This window comes from Bufo bufo, chromosome 3, assembly GCF_905171765.1.
Source record: "Bufo bufo chromosome 3, aBufBuf1.1, whole genome shotgun sequence".
NCBI lineage: Eukaryota > Metazoa > Chordata > Amphibia > Anura > Bufonidae > Bufo > Bufo bufo.
Window position 1 is genome coordinate 28078725 of NC_053391.1, and position 18744 is coordinate 28097468.

The 18744-nt window shown below is 49.0% G+C and overlaps 1 protein-coding gene and 1 long non-coding RNA gene across 2 annotated transcripts in view; one reads left to right on the forward strand and one right to left on the reverse strand.

Moving 5' to 3' along the window:
* The window catches only part of LOC120994418 (zinc finger protein 182-like), a 668524-nt gene that overhangs the window by 451720 nt on the left and 198060 nt on the right, over window positions 1-18744 (reverse strand). Inside the window, exons 5-6 of the mRNA XM_040422965.1 lie at window positions 6019-6116; window positions 5796-5874 (exon numbers count right to left, since the gene is read on the reverse strand). Coding sequence (XP_040278899.1) covers window positions 5796-5874; window positions 6019-6116 — 177 coding nt within the window. The remainder of the gene's footprint in view (window positions 1-5795; window positions 5875-6018; window positions 6117-18744) is intronic.
* Window positions 10987-12752, forward strand: LOC120994435. The gene is made up of 3 exons (XR_005777414.1): window positions 10987-11196; window positions 11229-11314; window positions 12439-12752. It is a non-coding gene; the product is annotated as an uncharacterized LOC120994435 (long non-coding RNA).

The following is an 18744-nucleotide window of genomic DNA, read 5'->3' on the forward strand; positions in this document are numbered from 1 at the left end:
ATTTTATTTTATTTATATCAGAGGGCAATCATGTATGAAGGCGGAAGCTGAGGGATACAATGATGGGGGATGCGCAATCACGGCTCCTTGTCATTGCACCCGCTACTTACAAAGAAATGTCACGAAGCACATTTGTTTTCAAAATTCGGCGAAGCAGGCGAATCGAATTTTTTTTAGAATTCGCTCATTTCAAGCTGTTTCCATTAACCAAAAAACTGCACAAAAAATAAACCCCAAAAAATTTGCTGTTTTAGTGCAGATTCTTTTCAAATAGTTTTTTTAATGAAGTTTTTGAAGCCAAAATTAGAAGTGTATTTAAAAAAGAGAAGTCAATTGTGAGATGGGGAAACAGCTCTCCTTGTCTGAACACTGTGTGATTAAATTAAATGTTCTGGACTGACATTCTGCTGTTTGGCCACAAGATGCTGCTGTTTCCTAACACAGCTACAGACTGCACATACACTCACCTAAAGAATTATTAGGAACACCATACTAATACGGTGTTGGACCCCCTTTTGCCTTCAGAACTGCCTTAATTCTACGTGGCATTGATTCAACAAGGTGCTGATAGCATTCTTTAGAAATGTTGGCCCATATTGATAGGATAGCATCTTGCAGTTGATGGAGATTTGAGGGATGCACATCCAGGGCACGAAGCTCCCGTTCCACCACATCCCAAAGATGCTCTATTGGGTTGAGATCTGGTGACTGTGGGGGCCATTTTAGTAAAGTGAACTCATTGTCATGTTCAAGAAACCAATTTGAAAAGATTCGAGCTTTGTGACATGGTGCATTACCTTGCTGGAAGTAGCCATCAGAGGATGGGTACATGGTGGTCATGAAGGGATGGACATGGTCAGAAACAATGCTCAGGTAGCCCGTGGCATTTAAACGATGCTCATAGGGCACTAAGGGGCCTAAAGTGTGCCCAGAAAACATCCCCCACACCATTACACCACCACCACCAGCCTGCACAGTCGTAACAAGGCATGATGGATACATGTTCTCATTCTGTTTACGCCAAATTCGGACTCTACCATTTGAATGTCTCAACAGAAATCGAGACTCATCAGACCAGGCAACATTTTTCCAGTCTTCAACAGTCCAATTTTGGTGAGCTCGTGCAAATTGTAGCCTCTTTTTCCTATTTGTAGTGGAGATGAGTGGTACCCGGTGGGGTCTTCTGCTGTTGTAGCCCATCCGTCTCAAGGTTGTGCGTGTTGTGGCTTCACAAATGCTTTGCTGCATACCTCGGTTGTAACGAGTGGTTATTTCAGTCAACGTTGCTCTTCTATCAGCTTGAATCAGTCGGCCAATTCTCCTCTGACCTCTAGCATCCACAAGGCATTTTCACCCACAGGACTGCCGCATACTGGATGTTTTTCCCTTTTCACACCATTCTTTGTAAACCCTAGAAATGCTTGTGCGTGAAAATCCCAGTAACTGAGCAGATTGTGAAATACTCAGACCGGCTCGTCTGGCACCAACAACCATGCCACGCTCAAAATTGCTTAAATCACCTTTCTTTCCCATTCTGACATTCAGTTTGGAGTTCAGGAGATTGTCTTGACCAGGACCACACCCCTAAATGCATTGAAGCAACTGCCATGTGATTGGTTGACTAGAGAATTGCATTAATGAGAAATAGAACAGGTGTTCCTAATAATTCTTTAGGGGAGTGTATATCTCAGTATTTATGAGAGGGGTGGAGTTTACACAGAGTCTGGGGAGAGGAGAAGGAGAGAGCAGCCATCTTAGAGGGAGGTGAAACTAAGGAACTGTGTGAGCAGAGAATCTGACGGCATCCAGGTGTGAGAGCATCCCTCAGATACCAGAGCAGCAGTAAAGTGAAGCTGATCGTGCCCAGGACCCTGATTCTGTCCAGAGGAAGGGGGGATTGCTGCCAGGAACGCTGATGAGAGCAGAGGAACAAAGCAACATACACTGCGGTACTGCATGCTTGTTGGAGAGACATTTGTTCTGTTCACAGTCACCAGCAGATGCAAAGCAGACCCGGGTCGGTAAGATCGTGCACGCACCTCATCACAGTGTTGGCGCCTAGAGACTGAGACCAGGCCTGTAGGTAGCTAGTTAGGGTTTCTGTTTGTTCAGGCCACAAGTGTTACTACTGTTCATTTCAAGGACTCCATAACTTAAAGTGACATTTCACATTCGAGAGTTGATGAAATTCTCACAAACTCAAGCCAGGCTGGTATTGTCTTGCACAGGAGGAATACTCAGGCACGTGCTACAGGACCAGTTATGGGAGGGGGAATACTGTAGAGCTTGGTAAGATTGTCAGCTGTTGTGCTACACCACAGGCGAGTCCGTACCACACACCCATACAATGATTCTTGTTTTTAGGGTAATAACAGATAAGGTGTGGCCAGTGGCGTACCTATCATATAGGCAGACCACACAGCTGCTATGGGGCCCATGGCATGGGGGGGCCCGGAGCGCATGGAAGGCCCCACCCCCTACATCTACAGACAGTTTATCGGGCATTGAGGAAGCACGCCTATTTGTCCTCCATTCAGTCCTGGCCGGGCCCTGCTTGCTTCCTCTATGCTCAAGGCCCCCCTCCGAACCCCCCCCCCCCATTCTGTACACAATTGAGCACACTCTGCTGATGTCCCGACCCGCTCAAGCAGACAGAACTTCACCGGCCACGCTTACATCCATGAAGCCACGCCCCCGTCCCGTTAAACCACTGCCCCCATCGCAAGTCGCAAAAAAATGAATCTCGGTAGGAAACTAGCTGTCTGCCACTTCCCTCTATCCTGCTGTTACCTATTATCTCCCTCCTGGCCCCCACAGAACCTCTCTTGTACGCCCCTCTACTACTCTCCCCACAGAATAGCTGCAAGCCTGCATCCATCTGTGGCCTCCCAGCCACTATCATTTCCTATGTTCCCTGAAGTCCCCAGAGACTCCTTGCCACCTTCTGTGACCCAAAGAACCTGTACCAGTTTCTGTGCCCCCTTCTCATAACAGAGCCCCTGCCACTCTTTGTATTCCTTGTCACCACCACCCACTCACAAAGTCCATGGAACCCTCTGTCCTCCTCCAATCTGTGTCTGTCCACCCATCAGTAACTGAGCCCATTATTACCTATTGGACTTGATGTGCCCAATCCCTTAGCACAAAGCCCTTGTCAACTTCTGCCCCCTGATCTATCAGAGTCCATGCCACCTGCTTCTTTCCCCTTTTATATAAAAGAGCCCATGCCAGCTGCTGCTCCCCTCCCTCTAATAACAGATCTCCATCACCTTTTGTCTTTTATGTTCACTCTGTTCTGTCAGAATACTATACCTTATCAGAATGCTATACCCTTGTCACTTCCGGTGACGTGGCCGCACCGGAAGTGACGAGAATCAGCTGGAGGAGGGGGTGTGCGGCACTGCGCAAGCACAGATCCACGGGTAAGTCAAAATTATAGCAGCGCCGCGGGAGAAGCGCCCACTTAATGTGCAAAACCGGACGGAACACACTGCGCCAGCGCCTGGAGCCACGGCTGGGTAGGAGATGGTTCGCACGTGCGGCTATATACTCCGGTCAAAATCTACCTACCCCTGAGTGCGCACGCGTGGTGTAATCCTGATGTGTGTGGCCGACGGGAGTATATAGCTGCACATGCACACCCTCTCCTACCCAGCTGTGGCTCCGAGCGCAGGCGCAGTGTGTCCTGGCCGGTTTCGCGCATGCGCATTAAGTGGTACCTGATAAGGTATAGTATTCTAACAGAACACACTCCCCTCATAGAGCCTCTAGCAGCTTCTAATCTCCCACCCATTGCAGTGTCCCTGACATCTGCCACCTCTTACAGTGCCTAGTGGCAATTATGGGACAAAAAATTGCTAATAGCTGCCCTGTCCCACTGTGTGCAGGATATGGTGGCTTTATCTTTGCACATTGTATAAGGGTCCATTCAGACGTCTGTTGAATGGGTCCGGATCTGTGCGGAACGGGTGCGGACCCATTCATTTTCAAATCCGCATTTCCTCTCCACTGCCCCGAACTTCCGGTCCGCGGCTCCGGAAAAAAATAGAGCATGTCCTATTCTTGTCCGAAGCTGCAGACAAGAATAGGAATGATCTATTAAGTGCCGGTGATGTGCGGTGTCAGTGTTTTGCGGTCCGCAATTTGCAGATCGCAGAACACTATGGACGTCTGAATGGACCCTTAACAGGATTATTTATCTATATAGCATATTATGTTATTATTTGTGCATAGTGTATGGGAGAAGCGCTATATGGTGGAGTTACTGGTGTGTGCAAGATTAAACAACATTATTGGTGTGTAACGTGTAATAGATCATGTTTTTAGTGTATAACGTATGATGTTCACGCTTTTATTTCTTGCACGTTATGACAGCAATATCAACTTATACTCTAACGTCACTATTCATGATAAATGGCTATTTTTTCTCATGGTAAACTAAGCATCAGCAGTAAGGAGTTAAAGGGGTTATTCAAACCCTATAATGCCCCCCAAAATGCCAGGGCACCTCATCCAGGTAATCCTTTGCCCACTCCCGGCACCCGCGTCACTGATGCCCACATGGCCACCACTGCATCCCCCTTTCACATGAATGAAAACATCCAGAGACGTGGGGGGCAGTCAATAGCAGGCCACAATGGGAACGAGCCTCCTTAGCATCATTTTTATTTTTCTTCCCTATCTTCCTTGAGCCATAACTTTTTTATTTTTCCGGTCACATAACCATATGAGGGCTTATTTTTTGCGGGACAAGTTGTACTTTCTAATGCCACCATTTAATATGGCATACAATGTAGTGGGAAGCGGGCAAAAAAAAAAAAAACTGAATTCCTCCACCATTTTACGGGTTTTGTTCCTACGGGGTTCCCTTTGCGGCGAAACTGACCTGTGCCTTTTATTCTCTGGGTCAGTAGGAATACAATGGGGGTGTGGCAGGGGGGGAGCCAGGGTAGGTAGTGGGATGGGCCAGGGGTGGGTAGTGGGCGGAGTAAGGGGGCCCAATTCAGATTCTTGCCATAGGGCCCAATGATTTCTATGTACGCCCCTGGGTGTGGCAGTTTAGTTGTCCCCGCCAGTAGGTAAATTACTGCATTTTCCTTCTGCATCCATCGGAGGGCACCGTGCTGTGCAGCACAAGGGTCTCAGCCTTCAGGCCGGGTGTATGTAAATTTATTGTATGTTCCCAGCATTTGTGGTTGTGTTTATTGCCACATTTAAGTAAAATTCTGTTTTGGCAAAAGCTGGTGTTGGGGTTACTTTCCTCATTCGTGACTTCCCTGTATCCTGGGGAGCCCACCCCGATACACGGCTTACACAATGACAAGTAGTGTCTCTCTTAATAGTTTCTCTTCTTTTGCGTTCCACACCTGATTTTGGCTTCAAAAACTGCATCAGGAAACCTGAACATGTGGCCATACCCTAACAAAATCCTTCAACAAACAAAAAGCCATTTGCAGCCACTACCTACCACAGTCAACAAGAACCTCATGTCTAAACAAAGCATGTCCTGCACTGCTGGAGAAGTCTACTGGGAAGTGTCATTACATCTGTCTATGGAAGATCTTTGCAGAGATCTCACCTGATGATCCAGTGGGACATTTTGCTTTTCCTTTGGACAATCCTCGGTATATAGAGGACTGGGGCATCTCTCTGGTGTATTTCTCCTACTGGACTCATCTATAGGAAATAAACCCATTAACTGAATCCATTGTCTATATGTGATGATCAGATGATGGGAGAAAGTAGGTGATCCTAAAACCTGGTCTCTTCTAAAATGAAGGAAGGTCTCTTCTTACCAGGTGATGTGAGGGGCTGGTGATCCTTCATCAGGACATCCTTGTACAGATCCTTGTGTCCTTCTAAATATTCCCACTCCTCCATGGAGAAATAGACAGAAATCATTTATAGCCATTGCTGATGTCAAATCAACAACTAGAACATATAGGGCATATAATCCTCTGCTGGAGGAGTCTGGAGGAGTCATTACATCAGTCTATAGAGAATTTGTAGAAATCTCACCTGATGATCCAGTGGGACATTTTGCTTTTCCTCAGGACAATACTGGGAATATAGAGGACTGGGACATCTCTCTGGTGGATTTCTCCTACTGGACTCATCTATAGGAAATAAACCCAGTGGGGTAGATTTAACAAAACCGGTGTAAAAGATGCCAATAGCAACCAATCAGATTCCACCTTTCATTCTTCAGAGCTCATTTGGAAAAAGGTGAAAACTGATTAGTTGCTATGGGAAACCAAGCCAGTTTTTCTTTACACGACTTTTGATAAATCTCCCCCCTGTGACTGAATACATTGGACGTGATTTATCATAATTTATCTTGTTTTTTGGCATTAAGTCACAAACTGCGTGTTTGCGATTATTTTAAACACCACGTATGCAAAAACTTTGCCGAATAGGGGGCATGGCAAGGGAAGGGGGGGGGGGGGGGGGTGTAGAAGAAGACTGAAGATTTTAGTTCAGGTCCATGAACTGCCAAAGGCCGTTTATAATGAGGTGTACGCCACCGCTCTATGATAAATCTGACGCCCACTGCCTATATGTGATGATGAGATTATGGGTGAATCTAGGTGATCCTCAAACCTGGTCTCCTCTGTAATGAAGGAAGGTCTCCTCTTACCCGGTGATGTGAGGGGCTGGTGATCCTTCATAATGACGTCCTTGTACAGATCCTTGTGTCCTTCTAAATACTCCCACTCCTCCATGGAGAAATAGACAGTGACATCCTGACACCTTATAGGAACCTGACACACACAATCATACAGTCATCCTCCAGACATCTCCTTGGAGTTATTGTATAATGTCCCAGCATTCCCAGCAGCGCTCACCTCTCCGGTCAGCAGCTCAGTGATCCTGGTGGTAAGTTCTAGGATCTTCTGCTCATGTATCAGTGAATGAGGTGGAGGCTCGGTGATGGCTCCTGGGGTCCTGCTCCATTCTCCTGACACATGGGGTGTCACACACTCATCAGACGACTTCTTCACTACAGTGTAATCCTGTGTATGAGGAGACACAGATCACTACATGTATTCTAAGAGTCCTTCACCTTTCCAGTCATTTCCCTGTATTATTACTGGAGATAAGAGTGATGTGATGTGAGACTCTCACCTCTCCAGTTATCAGGTAGATGATCTCTAGGGTGAGGTCTAATATCCTCGCAGCCATGTGGTCTCTGTCCTTCTCCATCCTTAGTGGGTCAGCGATGAGAAGGACCATTGTCCTTCAAAGAAAACTTTATATGTGGAAGTCCTGTATCTATAGAACAATGAGGATTTAGTTCAGACTTACATCTATACAAACATCATACATGAAGAATAGGGCACGCTTACAACTTTATTTTTAGATGTATGTGTGTTTTTCACTGTCAGTGACTTTGTATACAGTGGCATACCTCTGCTGCTATGGGGCCCCTGGGGGAAGGGGGCTCGCAGTGCAGGATAGGCCCCGCCCACTAATTACACTGATATAGCTACTACCTGTTAAAAGAGAATGTAAGAAGTGGAGAAGGACCTTTGGTGATGTCATCAACCATGTGACCAGTGCAGAGCCCTGGTGAAAGACTTATGGATGTTTCTGTGAGGGGGCGGAGCTTCTGTGTTGTGCCTGGAGGAGAGGTTAGTGGTGTCCTGGGATAACCCATATAACGGGCTATAAATGCTGGGAGTTGTAGTTCTGTCCTATTATATCCCTCTCCATGTAATTTAAACGTATTCTCTAGTACAGTCTGGTAATGCTGGGAGTTGTAGTTCTCTCCTCTTATACCCCCTCTCTGTAATGTATACTAATGCACCATAATAAGTCTGGCCAAACTGGGGGTTATAGTTATTCCCTTTTAAAGCTCTCACCTAGTAAAACTGGATGATGCCCTATAATAATCTGCACATGCTGGGAATTGTAGTTCTCTCTTCTTAGGATGGTTTCACATCACCGTTTCGTTTTCCGTTTTGTGTGCAGAACTGATGCCCGAAATACAGGATCTGCTTTTCCTTTATTTTTTTTTTCTTCTGACGGATCACTCGTACCGAAAACTAACAGTGATGTGAACCCGGCCGAATACCCTCTCTGTGTAATGTCCACTTGTATCCAATAATAACAGCCTGCTCATGCTGGGAGTTGTAGTTCTCTCCACTTTTACCTCTCCCTTTGTTGCCCCCTAATTTCCAATAACAAGAATCTGGTGATGATGAGACTTGTAGTTCCCTTGTCACTATTATAATGTACTGCAGATTCTGAGGTGTGTGTATAAGGCTTTGTTCACATCTGTGCTGGTGACGTTCCCTGTTCTGCCATCATAGGAGCACAACAACGAAAATCTCCATAGTTACGGATCTGGCGCTTCATGGACAACAACACCTGACGGATCCCGCTGACCATGATGAGATCTGATAATTTTATAGCCTGGCAGATAGAAACCTGTGTCCAGAATTTATGACCTGATCTACGAATGAGGCCCCAACACAGATGTGATCAAAGCCTTATATGTTCCCCAGCATCATCATGATGTTGTGCAGCGGCTGAGGTGTGTATTAGGAGGTTGTGCAGCGGCTGAGGTGTGCATTAGGAGGATGTGCAGCGGCTGAGGTGTGTATTAGGAGGTTGTGCAGCGGCTGAGGTGTGTATTAGGAGGTTGTGCAGCGGCTGAGGTGTGTATTAGGAGGTTGTGCAGCGGCTGAGGTGTGTATTAGGAGGTTGTGCAGCGGCTGAGGTGTGTATTAGGAGGTAGTGCAGGGGCTGAGGTGTGTATTAGGAGGTAGTGCAGGGGCTGAGGTGTGTATTAGGAGGTAGTGCAGGGGCTGAGGTGTGTATTAGGAGGTAGTGCAGGGGCTGAGGTGTGTATTAGGAGGTTGTGCAGCGGCTGAGGTGTGTATTAGGAGATTGTGCAGGGGCTGAGGTGTGTATTAGGAGGTAGTGCAGGGGCTGAGGTGTGTATTAGGAGGTTGTGCAGCGGCTGAGGTGTGTATTAGGAGGTTGTGCAGCGGCTGAGGTGTGCATTAGGAGGATGTGCAGCGGCTGAGGTGTGTATTAGGAGGTTGTGCAGCGGCTGAGGTGTGTATTAGGAGGTTGTGCAGCGGCTGAGGTGTGTATTAGGAGGTTGTGCAGCGGCTGAGGTGTGTATTAGGAGGTTGTGCAGCGGCTGAGGTGTGTATTAGGAGGTAGTGCAGGGGCTGAGGTGTGTATTAGGAGGTAGTGCAGGGGCTGAGGTGTGTATTAGGAGGTAGTGCAGGGGCTGAGGTGTGTATTAGGAGGTAGTGCAGGGGCTGAGGTGTGTATTAGGAGGTTGTGCAGCGGCTGAGGTGTGTATTAGGAGATTGTGCAGGGGCTGAGGTGTGTATTAGGAGGTAGTGCAGGGGCTGAGGTGTGTATTAGGAGGTTGTGCAGCGGCTGAGGTGTGTATTAGGAGGTTGTGCAGCGGCTGAGGTGTGTATTAGGAGGTTGTGCAGGGGCTGAGGTGTGTATTAGGAGGTAGTGCAGGGGCTGAGGTGTGTATTAGGAGGTTGTGCAGGGGCTGAGGTGTGTATTAGGAGGTTGTGCAGCGGCTGAGGTGTGTATTAGGAGGTTGTGCAGCGGCTGAGGTGTGTATTAGGAGGTTGTGCAGCGGCTGAGGTGTGTATTAGGAGGTTGTGCAGCGGCTGAGGTGTGTATTAGGAGGTTGTGCAGGGGCTGAGGTGTGTATTAGGAGGTTGTGCAGCGGCTGAGGTGTGTATTAGGAGGTTGTGCAGCGGCTGAGGTGTGTATTAGGAGGTTGTGCAGCAGCTGAGGTGTGTATTAGGAGGTTGTGCAGCGGCTGAGGTGTGTATTAGGAGGTTGTGCAGCGGCTGAGGTGTGTATTAGGAGGTTGTGCAGCAGCTGAGGTGTGTATTAGGAGGTTGTGCAGCAGCTGAGGTGTGTATTAGGAGGTTGTGCAGGGGCTGAGGTGTGTATTAGGAGGTTGTGCAGCGGCTGAGGTGTGTATTAGGAGGTTGTGCAGCGGCTGAGGTGTGTATTAGGAGGTTTGGCAGCGGCTGAGGTGTGTATTAGGAGGTTGTGCAGCAGCTGAGGTGTGTATTAGGAGGTTGTGCAGGGGCTGAGGTGTGTATTAGGAGGTTGTGCAGCAGCTGAGGTGTGTATTAGGAGGTTGTGCAGCGGCTGAGGTGTGTATTAGGAGGTTGTGCAGCAGCTGAGGTGTGTATTAGGAGGTTGTGCAGCAGCTGAGGTGTGTATTAGGAGGTTGTGCAGGGGCTGAGGTGTGTATTAGGAGGTTTGGCAGCGGCTGAGGTGTGTATTAGGAGGTTGTGCAGCAGCTGAGGTGTGTATTAGGAGGTTGTGCAGTGGCTGAGGTGTGTATTAGGATGTTGTGCAGCGGCTGAGGTGTGTATTAGGAGGTTGTGCAGCGGCTGAGGTGTGTATTAGGAGGTTGTGCAGCGGCTGAGGTGTGTATTAGGAGGTTTGGCAGCAGTCAGAGAAACATCAGTTGTGACTGGATTAAATCCTTTTCTGTGTCTGCACTTTGTAAAATGTCCCGGCCCTGTTCCTCTGCCAGCACGCGTCTCACTGTGACCTGACTGACCAGTCCGGACCTGACCTGATCCAGCAGCGTCACCAGTCCAGCTCGGTGAAGATCTGCCCCAGGCCCTGACTGCGCTCTGCCAGCAGCACAAACAGTACGTCAGCATCAAGGAGGAGGTGAAGCAGGAGCAGGCACAGTCCATGGGGGAAGGATGGCACACCATATAAGAAGTAGAAGCCGCGGGCACAGTCCATGGGGGAAGGATGGCACACCATATAAGAAGTAGAAGCCGCGGGCACAGTCCATGGGGAAAGGATGGCACACCATATAAGTAGCAGCAGCAGCGGGCACAATTCATTGGGTAAGGCTAGGTAATCACTTGTGATCAGATTTCGGTGTTCTGTTCCAGCATACCAGAATCGCCAGACTGGGATCCACCTGCTGGATCCCAGTCACAATAATGGGGTCATTCGAGATCCCACATGCAGCATTATTGTGCCCTTTGTTTTTTTGCCAGAATCTGCAGCAGATGTGCACGTACCCTAAGGGGGGCTATGGGTCACTCACAAGGGGGCCCAATTCAGATTCTTGCCATGGGGCCCAGTGATTTCTATGTACGCCCCTGTTTGTAGCGATGAGTGTGGCGCTGCTAGGGCCCTTATTACTCACTGTCCCCGTGCCTTCAGCTCCAGGTGCTGTGTATCCCGACAGTGTCCAGCATCAGGACATAATGCACACAGGAGCTCAGGCTGAGCAATGTCAGGTCAGTACAGAGCTGCAAGAGCGGCGGCATCTTCTGGAGCAGGAGAAGTACGCTTTATCTATTTTTTTCTCCCTTGATCTGAGTTCTGATTGATGGCGGAGTAGTGTTATAGGGGCCATGACTTTGGGGTCTAATCTGAGGTATGAATGATGGAAGGGGAGTGTTATATATAGGGGTCCTGACTTTGGGGTCTGATTTAAGGGATGGAGGGGTGGAGGTTAAAGGGGCTATGAATTTAGGGTCGGATCTGAAGTCTTATTTAAGAGGCAGAGTTTATAAGGAGCCACATTAAATTTGTGACTAATCTGGGGTCTGTATTCATTTTGGGGTCTGGTCTCTGGTTTGATGCCTAATGTCTGCATTGGACCTCATTATTTTCTAGTTCTGTAGTTGTTCTCTTTGGTACTTTTATTTTGGCAGCTCAGTTTTTTAGGGGCAGCAGCGAGCACAGTATTGGTAGATGCTATAGAGCAGGCATGCTCAACCTGCGGCCCTCCAGCTGTTGCAAAACTACAACTCCCATCCTTCCCTGACAGCCTACAACTATCATCCTACAGCAGGGCATTGTGGGAGTTGTAGTTTTACAACAGCTGGAGGGCCGCAGGTTGAGCATCCCTGCCATAGAGGATAGGGATAGACGATAGAAGCGCTGAGTCGGAGGTGAAACCCAATCTGCTGAGCATTAAAGGGGTTATCCCATCTTAGACAATGGAGGCATATCACTAGGATATGCCCCCGTTGTCTGATAGGTGCGGGTCCCACCTCTGGTACCCGCACCTACAAGGAGAACAGATCCAGGGAGAGCTGTGGCTGGAGGACCCCGGGTTTCCCGGGGTCCGTCCACCACCAGGCGCAGCTCCCCGCCTCTCCCATTGAAGTGAATGGGAGCGCACCGAGCATGCGCGGCCACCGCTCCCATTGATTTCTGCGGGGCCGACGGAAATAGCCGAGCCAGCGCTTTTTTCGGCGGCTCCATAGAAATGAATGGAGGGCGGCTGCGCCCTCCTCAACTTTCTCCGCTCCGTTCTCCGTGTAGGTGCGGGTCCCAGGAGGTGGGTCCCGCACCTATCAGACAACAGGGGCATATCCTAGCGATATGCCCCCATTGTCTAAGATGGGAATACCCCATAACAGCCCCATCTACAGTGTGCCATTTATTAATCTTGTATAGACCCTATGTGCGCCCCTGACCCAAGACTTGGGCGTGTGATGGCCCAGGCCAATCGGAGAAGAAAAGGAAGGTGAACAAGTGGAATCCACGGAGACGTCACCTGTACTTTGTTAGAAAGTAGAGTGACTCTAAATTGATTCGGAGAAAGGAAGGCTGGGGGTGCGATGTCCTCTTTTTTTGAAAACCACAATATGGTCAACCTCAGTATATGACTATGAACAAGAAATAATCCAGCGCTCAGAGATGGACTGAAGCGAAGCCGCAGTGAGGTACGGTTATACAATCACTGTAGCTAAGAGGGTCCCGACAGCACATGGACTTACCTCCTTCCTGGATCACTTATCACCCTCAGGGTCAAATGTCCTTATTATCCATATTGAAGATGCTTCTCCCACGGACAGGTCCTCAGTGCTCCACCACCAGTCCTCCAAACTTAGTTACAATCATATTCCATGCCAGGAAGCAGGAAGTGACATCAGACACTGTACATCAGGTCTATCTTTATTTTACTTACCAAATTAAATGATTAAGCATTATCTAGAACATCATGGAATAATTACCTCATGGGAGAAGAGTCTTGGTCTAAAATTGGCTCCTACGGAAACAGCTGGCCACGGGAACTACACTGCGTTTCACATAAAGGAAGTGCCATGTGTTCCATGGACAGGAAATTCTGTGTGTTCCATAGACAGGAAGTGCCATGTATTCCAAATACAGGAAGTCTTTATTCCACGGACAGGAGGTTCCATGTGTTCCAAATACAGGAAGTTTGCGTTCCACAGACAGGAAGTACTATGTGTTCCATGGACAGGAAATTATGTGTGTTCCATAGACAGGAAGTGCCATGTATTCCAAATACAGGAAGTCTTTGTTCCACGGACAGGAGGTTCCATGTGTTCCAAATACAGGAAGTTTGTGTTCCACAGACAGGAAGTACTATGTGTTCCATAGACAGGAAATTATGTGCGTTCCATAGACAGGAAGTGATGTGTATTCCAAGTGCAGGAAGTCTGTGTTCCATAGATAGTCAGTATTATGTGCCTCAATTTAAAAAAAGTTAAGAATCATTTATTGATTCAAAACAAAAGGTGAAGCCTTTCTTATGGGGATATTAAATAATTCCAAACATAATTTAACTAACACTTATTGTCATAAGGTAACCATACACCTTAGACCACTGTCGTCCAAAATCATATCTATTGCTAAAACTATAGGATCATGGTAGATTCGTAGTTGAAATTTAACTTGCTTCATCCTTTTTTCCAACAACATCATTAGACAGGAGGGGGATAGGAACCCCCTTTGTATATCAGCAGGTTCGCCAAGGAAAATACAAGGTGTTTTAGGGAAGGGGCTATACTTTCATCCTCTAATAATCCTTTTATCTTTGTACATTATATGCAGTTTAATTAGGGCTCATGCACACGGCCGTATGTATTTTGTAGTCCAAAAAAAACGGATCCGCAAAAAATATGGATGACATCCGTGTGCATTCCGTATTTTGTGAACGGAACAGCTGGCCCCTAATAGAACAGTTCTATACTTTTCCTTAATGCGGGCAATAATAGGACATGTTCTATATATATTTTTTTATTTTGTCGGAACGGATATACGGAAACGGAAATGCACACGGAGTAACTTCAGGTTTTTCTGTGGACCTATTGAAGTGAATGGTTCTGCATACGGTCCGCCAAAAAAACGGAACGGACACGGAAAGGAAATGCGTTCATGTGCATGAGCTCTTCGTTTGTGAGACTTAATAAGAGATTAATGAGAGATTTGCATTGGAAAATTTGGGGAATTCTTTTAATAAGGTCCCTGTTGTCAGTAATGATTCTATACCAGGTGTACAGGTTCACATACCTGGGTTTGCTATAAGGTGAAGGTCCGAGCCATAACACAAAAATTTAAGGGTGGGACTAAACCAGTGGTACGTAGCGCACCGCGTGGAACGTTTATTTTCTCTTGTTTTTTTTAAATAATAAGCCACGCCCCTAATCCAACCCAATCCCTTTTGTGCTTCTCACACAGTAATGGTGCCCACTTAGTGCCTCCTCACATAGGGTGCTTCCTTAGTGCCCCAAAACAATAAAAATATCCCTTAAGTGCTGCCTTACAAAAGTAATGTCCCTTACCTTAATTATGCCCCATAGTGCCCCTCAGTATGTTGCCCCAAGTGTCTCCCTCACAGCAGGATGATCCCTCAAATGTCCCCCACACAGAATGAGGGACCTCTTAAGTTCTCTTCACACAATGTGATATCTTCTTTGTGCCCCCACACAGTGATGTCCTAATAGTCCCCCCCCCTCTCAGAATGATGACCCCCTTCCTCCCCGGAGTGATGCTCTCACACAGTGTAACGTCTCCTTAAAGGGGTTGTGCTCCTTTGGGAGAGGGGTTGGCAAAGCTCACTTTGGGCAGACCTCTGAAGGTAACCATACTTATCTGCCTCCCAGCGCTGGCTCCCTGTTCCTCTCCCCGGCCTTGGTTGCTCTTTTGCACTCCCAGAATGTAATCCTCTATTTTGACGCCATGCTTCCCTTGCCTCAAGTGACTGTTTAACAAAGGAGAGCAGGTCTATCGCTGGTTGCAGAGGTGTCAAAAACGCCGGCTAACGGATCAAACAGATACATTTACCTCTCTTGGCTCTCTGTGTCTGCAGTGACAGCCGCTCGCTCGGCTTTCCTCCTCTTCTCTTGCGCAAATGGACCGCCTCCTTTCTGCAGTTTTTGCGCCGTTAGCTACTGCGATGCCGTGCCAGCAATGGTCATCGCAGTGCGCATGCCCCCGGCCAAGGAAGTCAGTGTGCGCAGGCGTGGGATCTCGCTGAGGGGGAGGGCAGAGGAAGAGGCTGGGCGGGGATAAGAGCCGAAGAGGCAGAGCTGCCTGGGCACCAACGCGGTGGACGCCGCCCCTGGGCACTTGCGAGCCCTCATTTACATATGCCTCAAAGTTCGTTTTTGGCAGTTTTACAAGTCCACAAAAGCATATAAAAGTACCGTTTTAATCATCTGTGTTGCGCCTACAGCGCTATGGGAACTGTTAAAAAGGGGTAAATGTGCTGACAGACTCCCTTTAAGGACACTGCTCTCTCCTGGTTCTCTTCCTATCTCTCTGGCCGCTCCTTTAGTGTATCACCCGCTGACTCTACTTCTCCTCTTCCTCTTGATGTTGGTGTTCCTCAGTCCTCCGTCCTCTACTCTTCTCCCTCTACACAATGCAGGCCGGCCGGGCAGACGAGCGGCAGAGTGACTGACTGACGTCATGTGCCTGCCCGGCCTACTTTATGAATGAAGCAGGCGGCGCAGGCACGTGACGTCAGTTAGTCACTCTGCCGCTCGTCTGCCCGGCCGGCCTGCATTACGATATATCAGTAGCCCTGTAAGTAGGATATATTGAATGTTATACTACAGAGGGAGCAGCATGAATCATTATTAATTGAATCACACATTTTATAACTGTACTGGAGCGGCAATGCGGGGTCTGTGGATGGCACTGTTAAGGGGTGGGGGGGGTCTGTGGATGGCACTGTTATGGGGTGGGGGGGGGGTCTGTGGATGGCACTGTTATGGGGTGGGGGGAGTCTGTGGATGGCACTGTTATGGGGTGGGGGGGTCTGTGGATGGCACTGTTATGGGGTGGGGGGGGTCTGTGGATGGCACTGTTATGGGGTGGGGGGGTCTGTGGATGGCACTGTTAAGGGGTGTGGGGGGGTCTGTGGATGGCACTGTTAAGGGGTGGGGGGGTCTGTGGATGGCACTGTTAAGGGGGGTCTGGATGGCACTGTTATGGGGTGGGGGGGTCTGTGGATGGCACTGTAATGGGGTGGGGGGGTCTGTGGATGGCACTGTTATGGGGTGGGGGGGTCTGTGTATGGCACTGTTAAGGGGTGGGGGGTCTGTGGATGGCACTGTTATGGGGTGGGGGGTCTGTGGATGGCACTGTTATGGGGTGGGGGGTCTGTGGATGGCACTGTTAAGGGGGGTCTGGATGGCACTGTTATGGGGTGGGGGGGTCTGTGGATGGCACTGTATTGGGGTGGGGGGGTCTGTGGATGGCACTGTTATGGGGTGGGGGGGTCTGTGGATGACACTGTTAAGGGGTGGGGGGGTCTGTGGATGGTACTGTTATGGGGTGGGGGGGTCTGTGGATGGCACTGTTATGGGGTGGGGGGTCTGTGGATGGCACTGTTAAGGGGTGGGGGGTCTGTGGATGGCACTGTTATGGGGTGGGGGGGTCTGTGGATGGCACTGTTATGGGGTGGGGGGTCTGTGGATGGCACTGTTAAGGGGGTCTGGATGGCACTGTTATGGGGTGGGGGGGTCTGTGGATGGCACTGTTTTGGGGTGGGGGGGGGTCTGTGGATGGCACTGTTATGGGGTGGGGGGGTCTGTGGATGACACTGTTAAGGGGTGGGGGGGTCTGTGTATGGCACTGTTATGGGTGGGGGGGTCTGTGGATGGCACTGTTATGGGGTGGGGGGTCTGTGGATGGCACTGTTATGGGGTGGGGGGGTCTGTGGATGGCACTGTTATGGGGTGGGGGGGGTCTGTGGATGGCACTGTTATAGGATGGGGGGGGTCTGTGGATGGCACTGTTATAGGATGGGGGATCTGTGGATGCCATCCACAGATCCCCCGTAACAGTGCCATTCCCAGATCCCCCATTAACAGTGCCATCCCCAGATCCCCCATTAACAGTGCCATCCCCATCTAGGGGGTTTCTTTGCTGGGCTGGACTTTTATAGCCCCCCCAAATTTTACTTGCATCCCTGTTCTCTAAAGGGGCGGTTTTAGGGGGCGGTCCTAGGGGTGGGTAGGGGCGTGGCCAGGGGAGGGGGGTGAGTTACACCACCTTTTCTCTGAGAAAAAAAGCCCTGATCAGTACCATCTCTATGCTGACGACACCCAACTATACACTTCATCCCCTGACATCCCCCCTGCTTTACTCCAAAACTCCAGTAATTGTTTGGCAGCTGTCTCTAACATCATGTCCTCTCTGTATCTAAAACTGAACCTCTCAAAAACTGAACTTCTTGTCATTCCCCCATCTGACTCTCTAAACGTTGCAACCAGTTTTCACAAGACAGTATCATTTTAATCAGCAGGATTGACCCTACAAAGCAGTATATCTATCTTAACAGGGTTGATCCAGCTGACAGGTGCATTTTAAAACTGGCTTCTATTTTTTATCCCTTTGAGAGCAAAGGTCTATATTGTTAAAGTTATTTTTAATTACTGATTGGTTCTGTACCCTTTTATTCAGTCCTCTTTTATATTATGTTTAAACTCTTAAGGACCAGCGCCGTACAAGGTTCGTCGGGTTCTGGGAGGGGATCGCAGGGGAATCGGGGCGCGATGGCTGCTGTTACCGGCAGGCATCCATGCTGGGTAAGGGCAGCATTTTGTATTTCCGCCCCCTGCAGCTCCAAGTGCTGCGATTGGCCGGTCAATGAAGACCGGCACATCGCAGCGCTGAAAGCAGTCACCACCTGTCTCCTCTGAGGTCAGGCAGGGAACTCAAGTGTTAGGCGTCCCCTGACAGCTCGGCAATTGGCTGGAATAACTCTCCAGCCATTGGCAGCACGACAGCAGCAGAGGGAACAGGAAGAATCCCTCTGCATTCAGCCATTCTAGCTGGAGACTGCATGCAGAGTGGACCAGTGCCCCTCTATGCTGTATCTGCTGGGACTATGGTTCACCACCACTGCTTACTGGTACCTGTGAAAAGAAGAAAAGAAGAAGAACATCTGGAACATCTGCAGTGATTTGTTTTTTTTTGCAGCAGAAGTTCCAGATCCCTAATCCACCTCCCCTTTCCAACAGTGTCAGACTAGGGTACCTAGGGCCCACCAGTAAAATTTATTTTGGGGGCCCACCGTACAGTTACATTCAAATATAATAAATAATCTGTGAGACAGTGACAGGTCTCACTCAGGTTAGAGGCAAGGAAGGGGTGGAAAGTGTGGTCCACACCCCTGTTCCACCACAGGTGAGAGAAGCTGGAGGTAATCAGCCTGGCATAAGGCACCTCCCAGAGTGTCAGAAAGGGGGGAGTGTGTTACCTGTGGACAGAGGCCTGGAGGCTCTGTCTGTGTGGTCTCAGCTGGGCAAGGCTGAGGGACCACTATTCCCCATGTGTGCTGAGACACTGGACTGGAGGCAGTGGGCGTACTGTGCTCTGTACAGCCAGGAGGCTGTGGGACATTGGCTGAGAAAGCCGCTTGTGTTCACAGGGTGTGAACTGTGACCCAGGTGAGTCAGGAAACTCTGTGTTAGTTAGAGCCTAGCCGGGCAAGTGTTTATT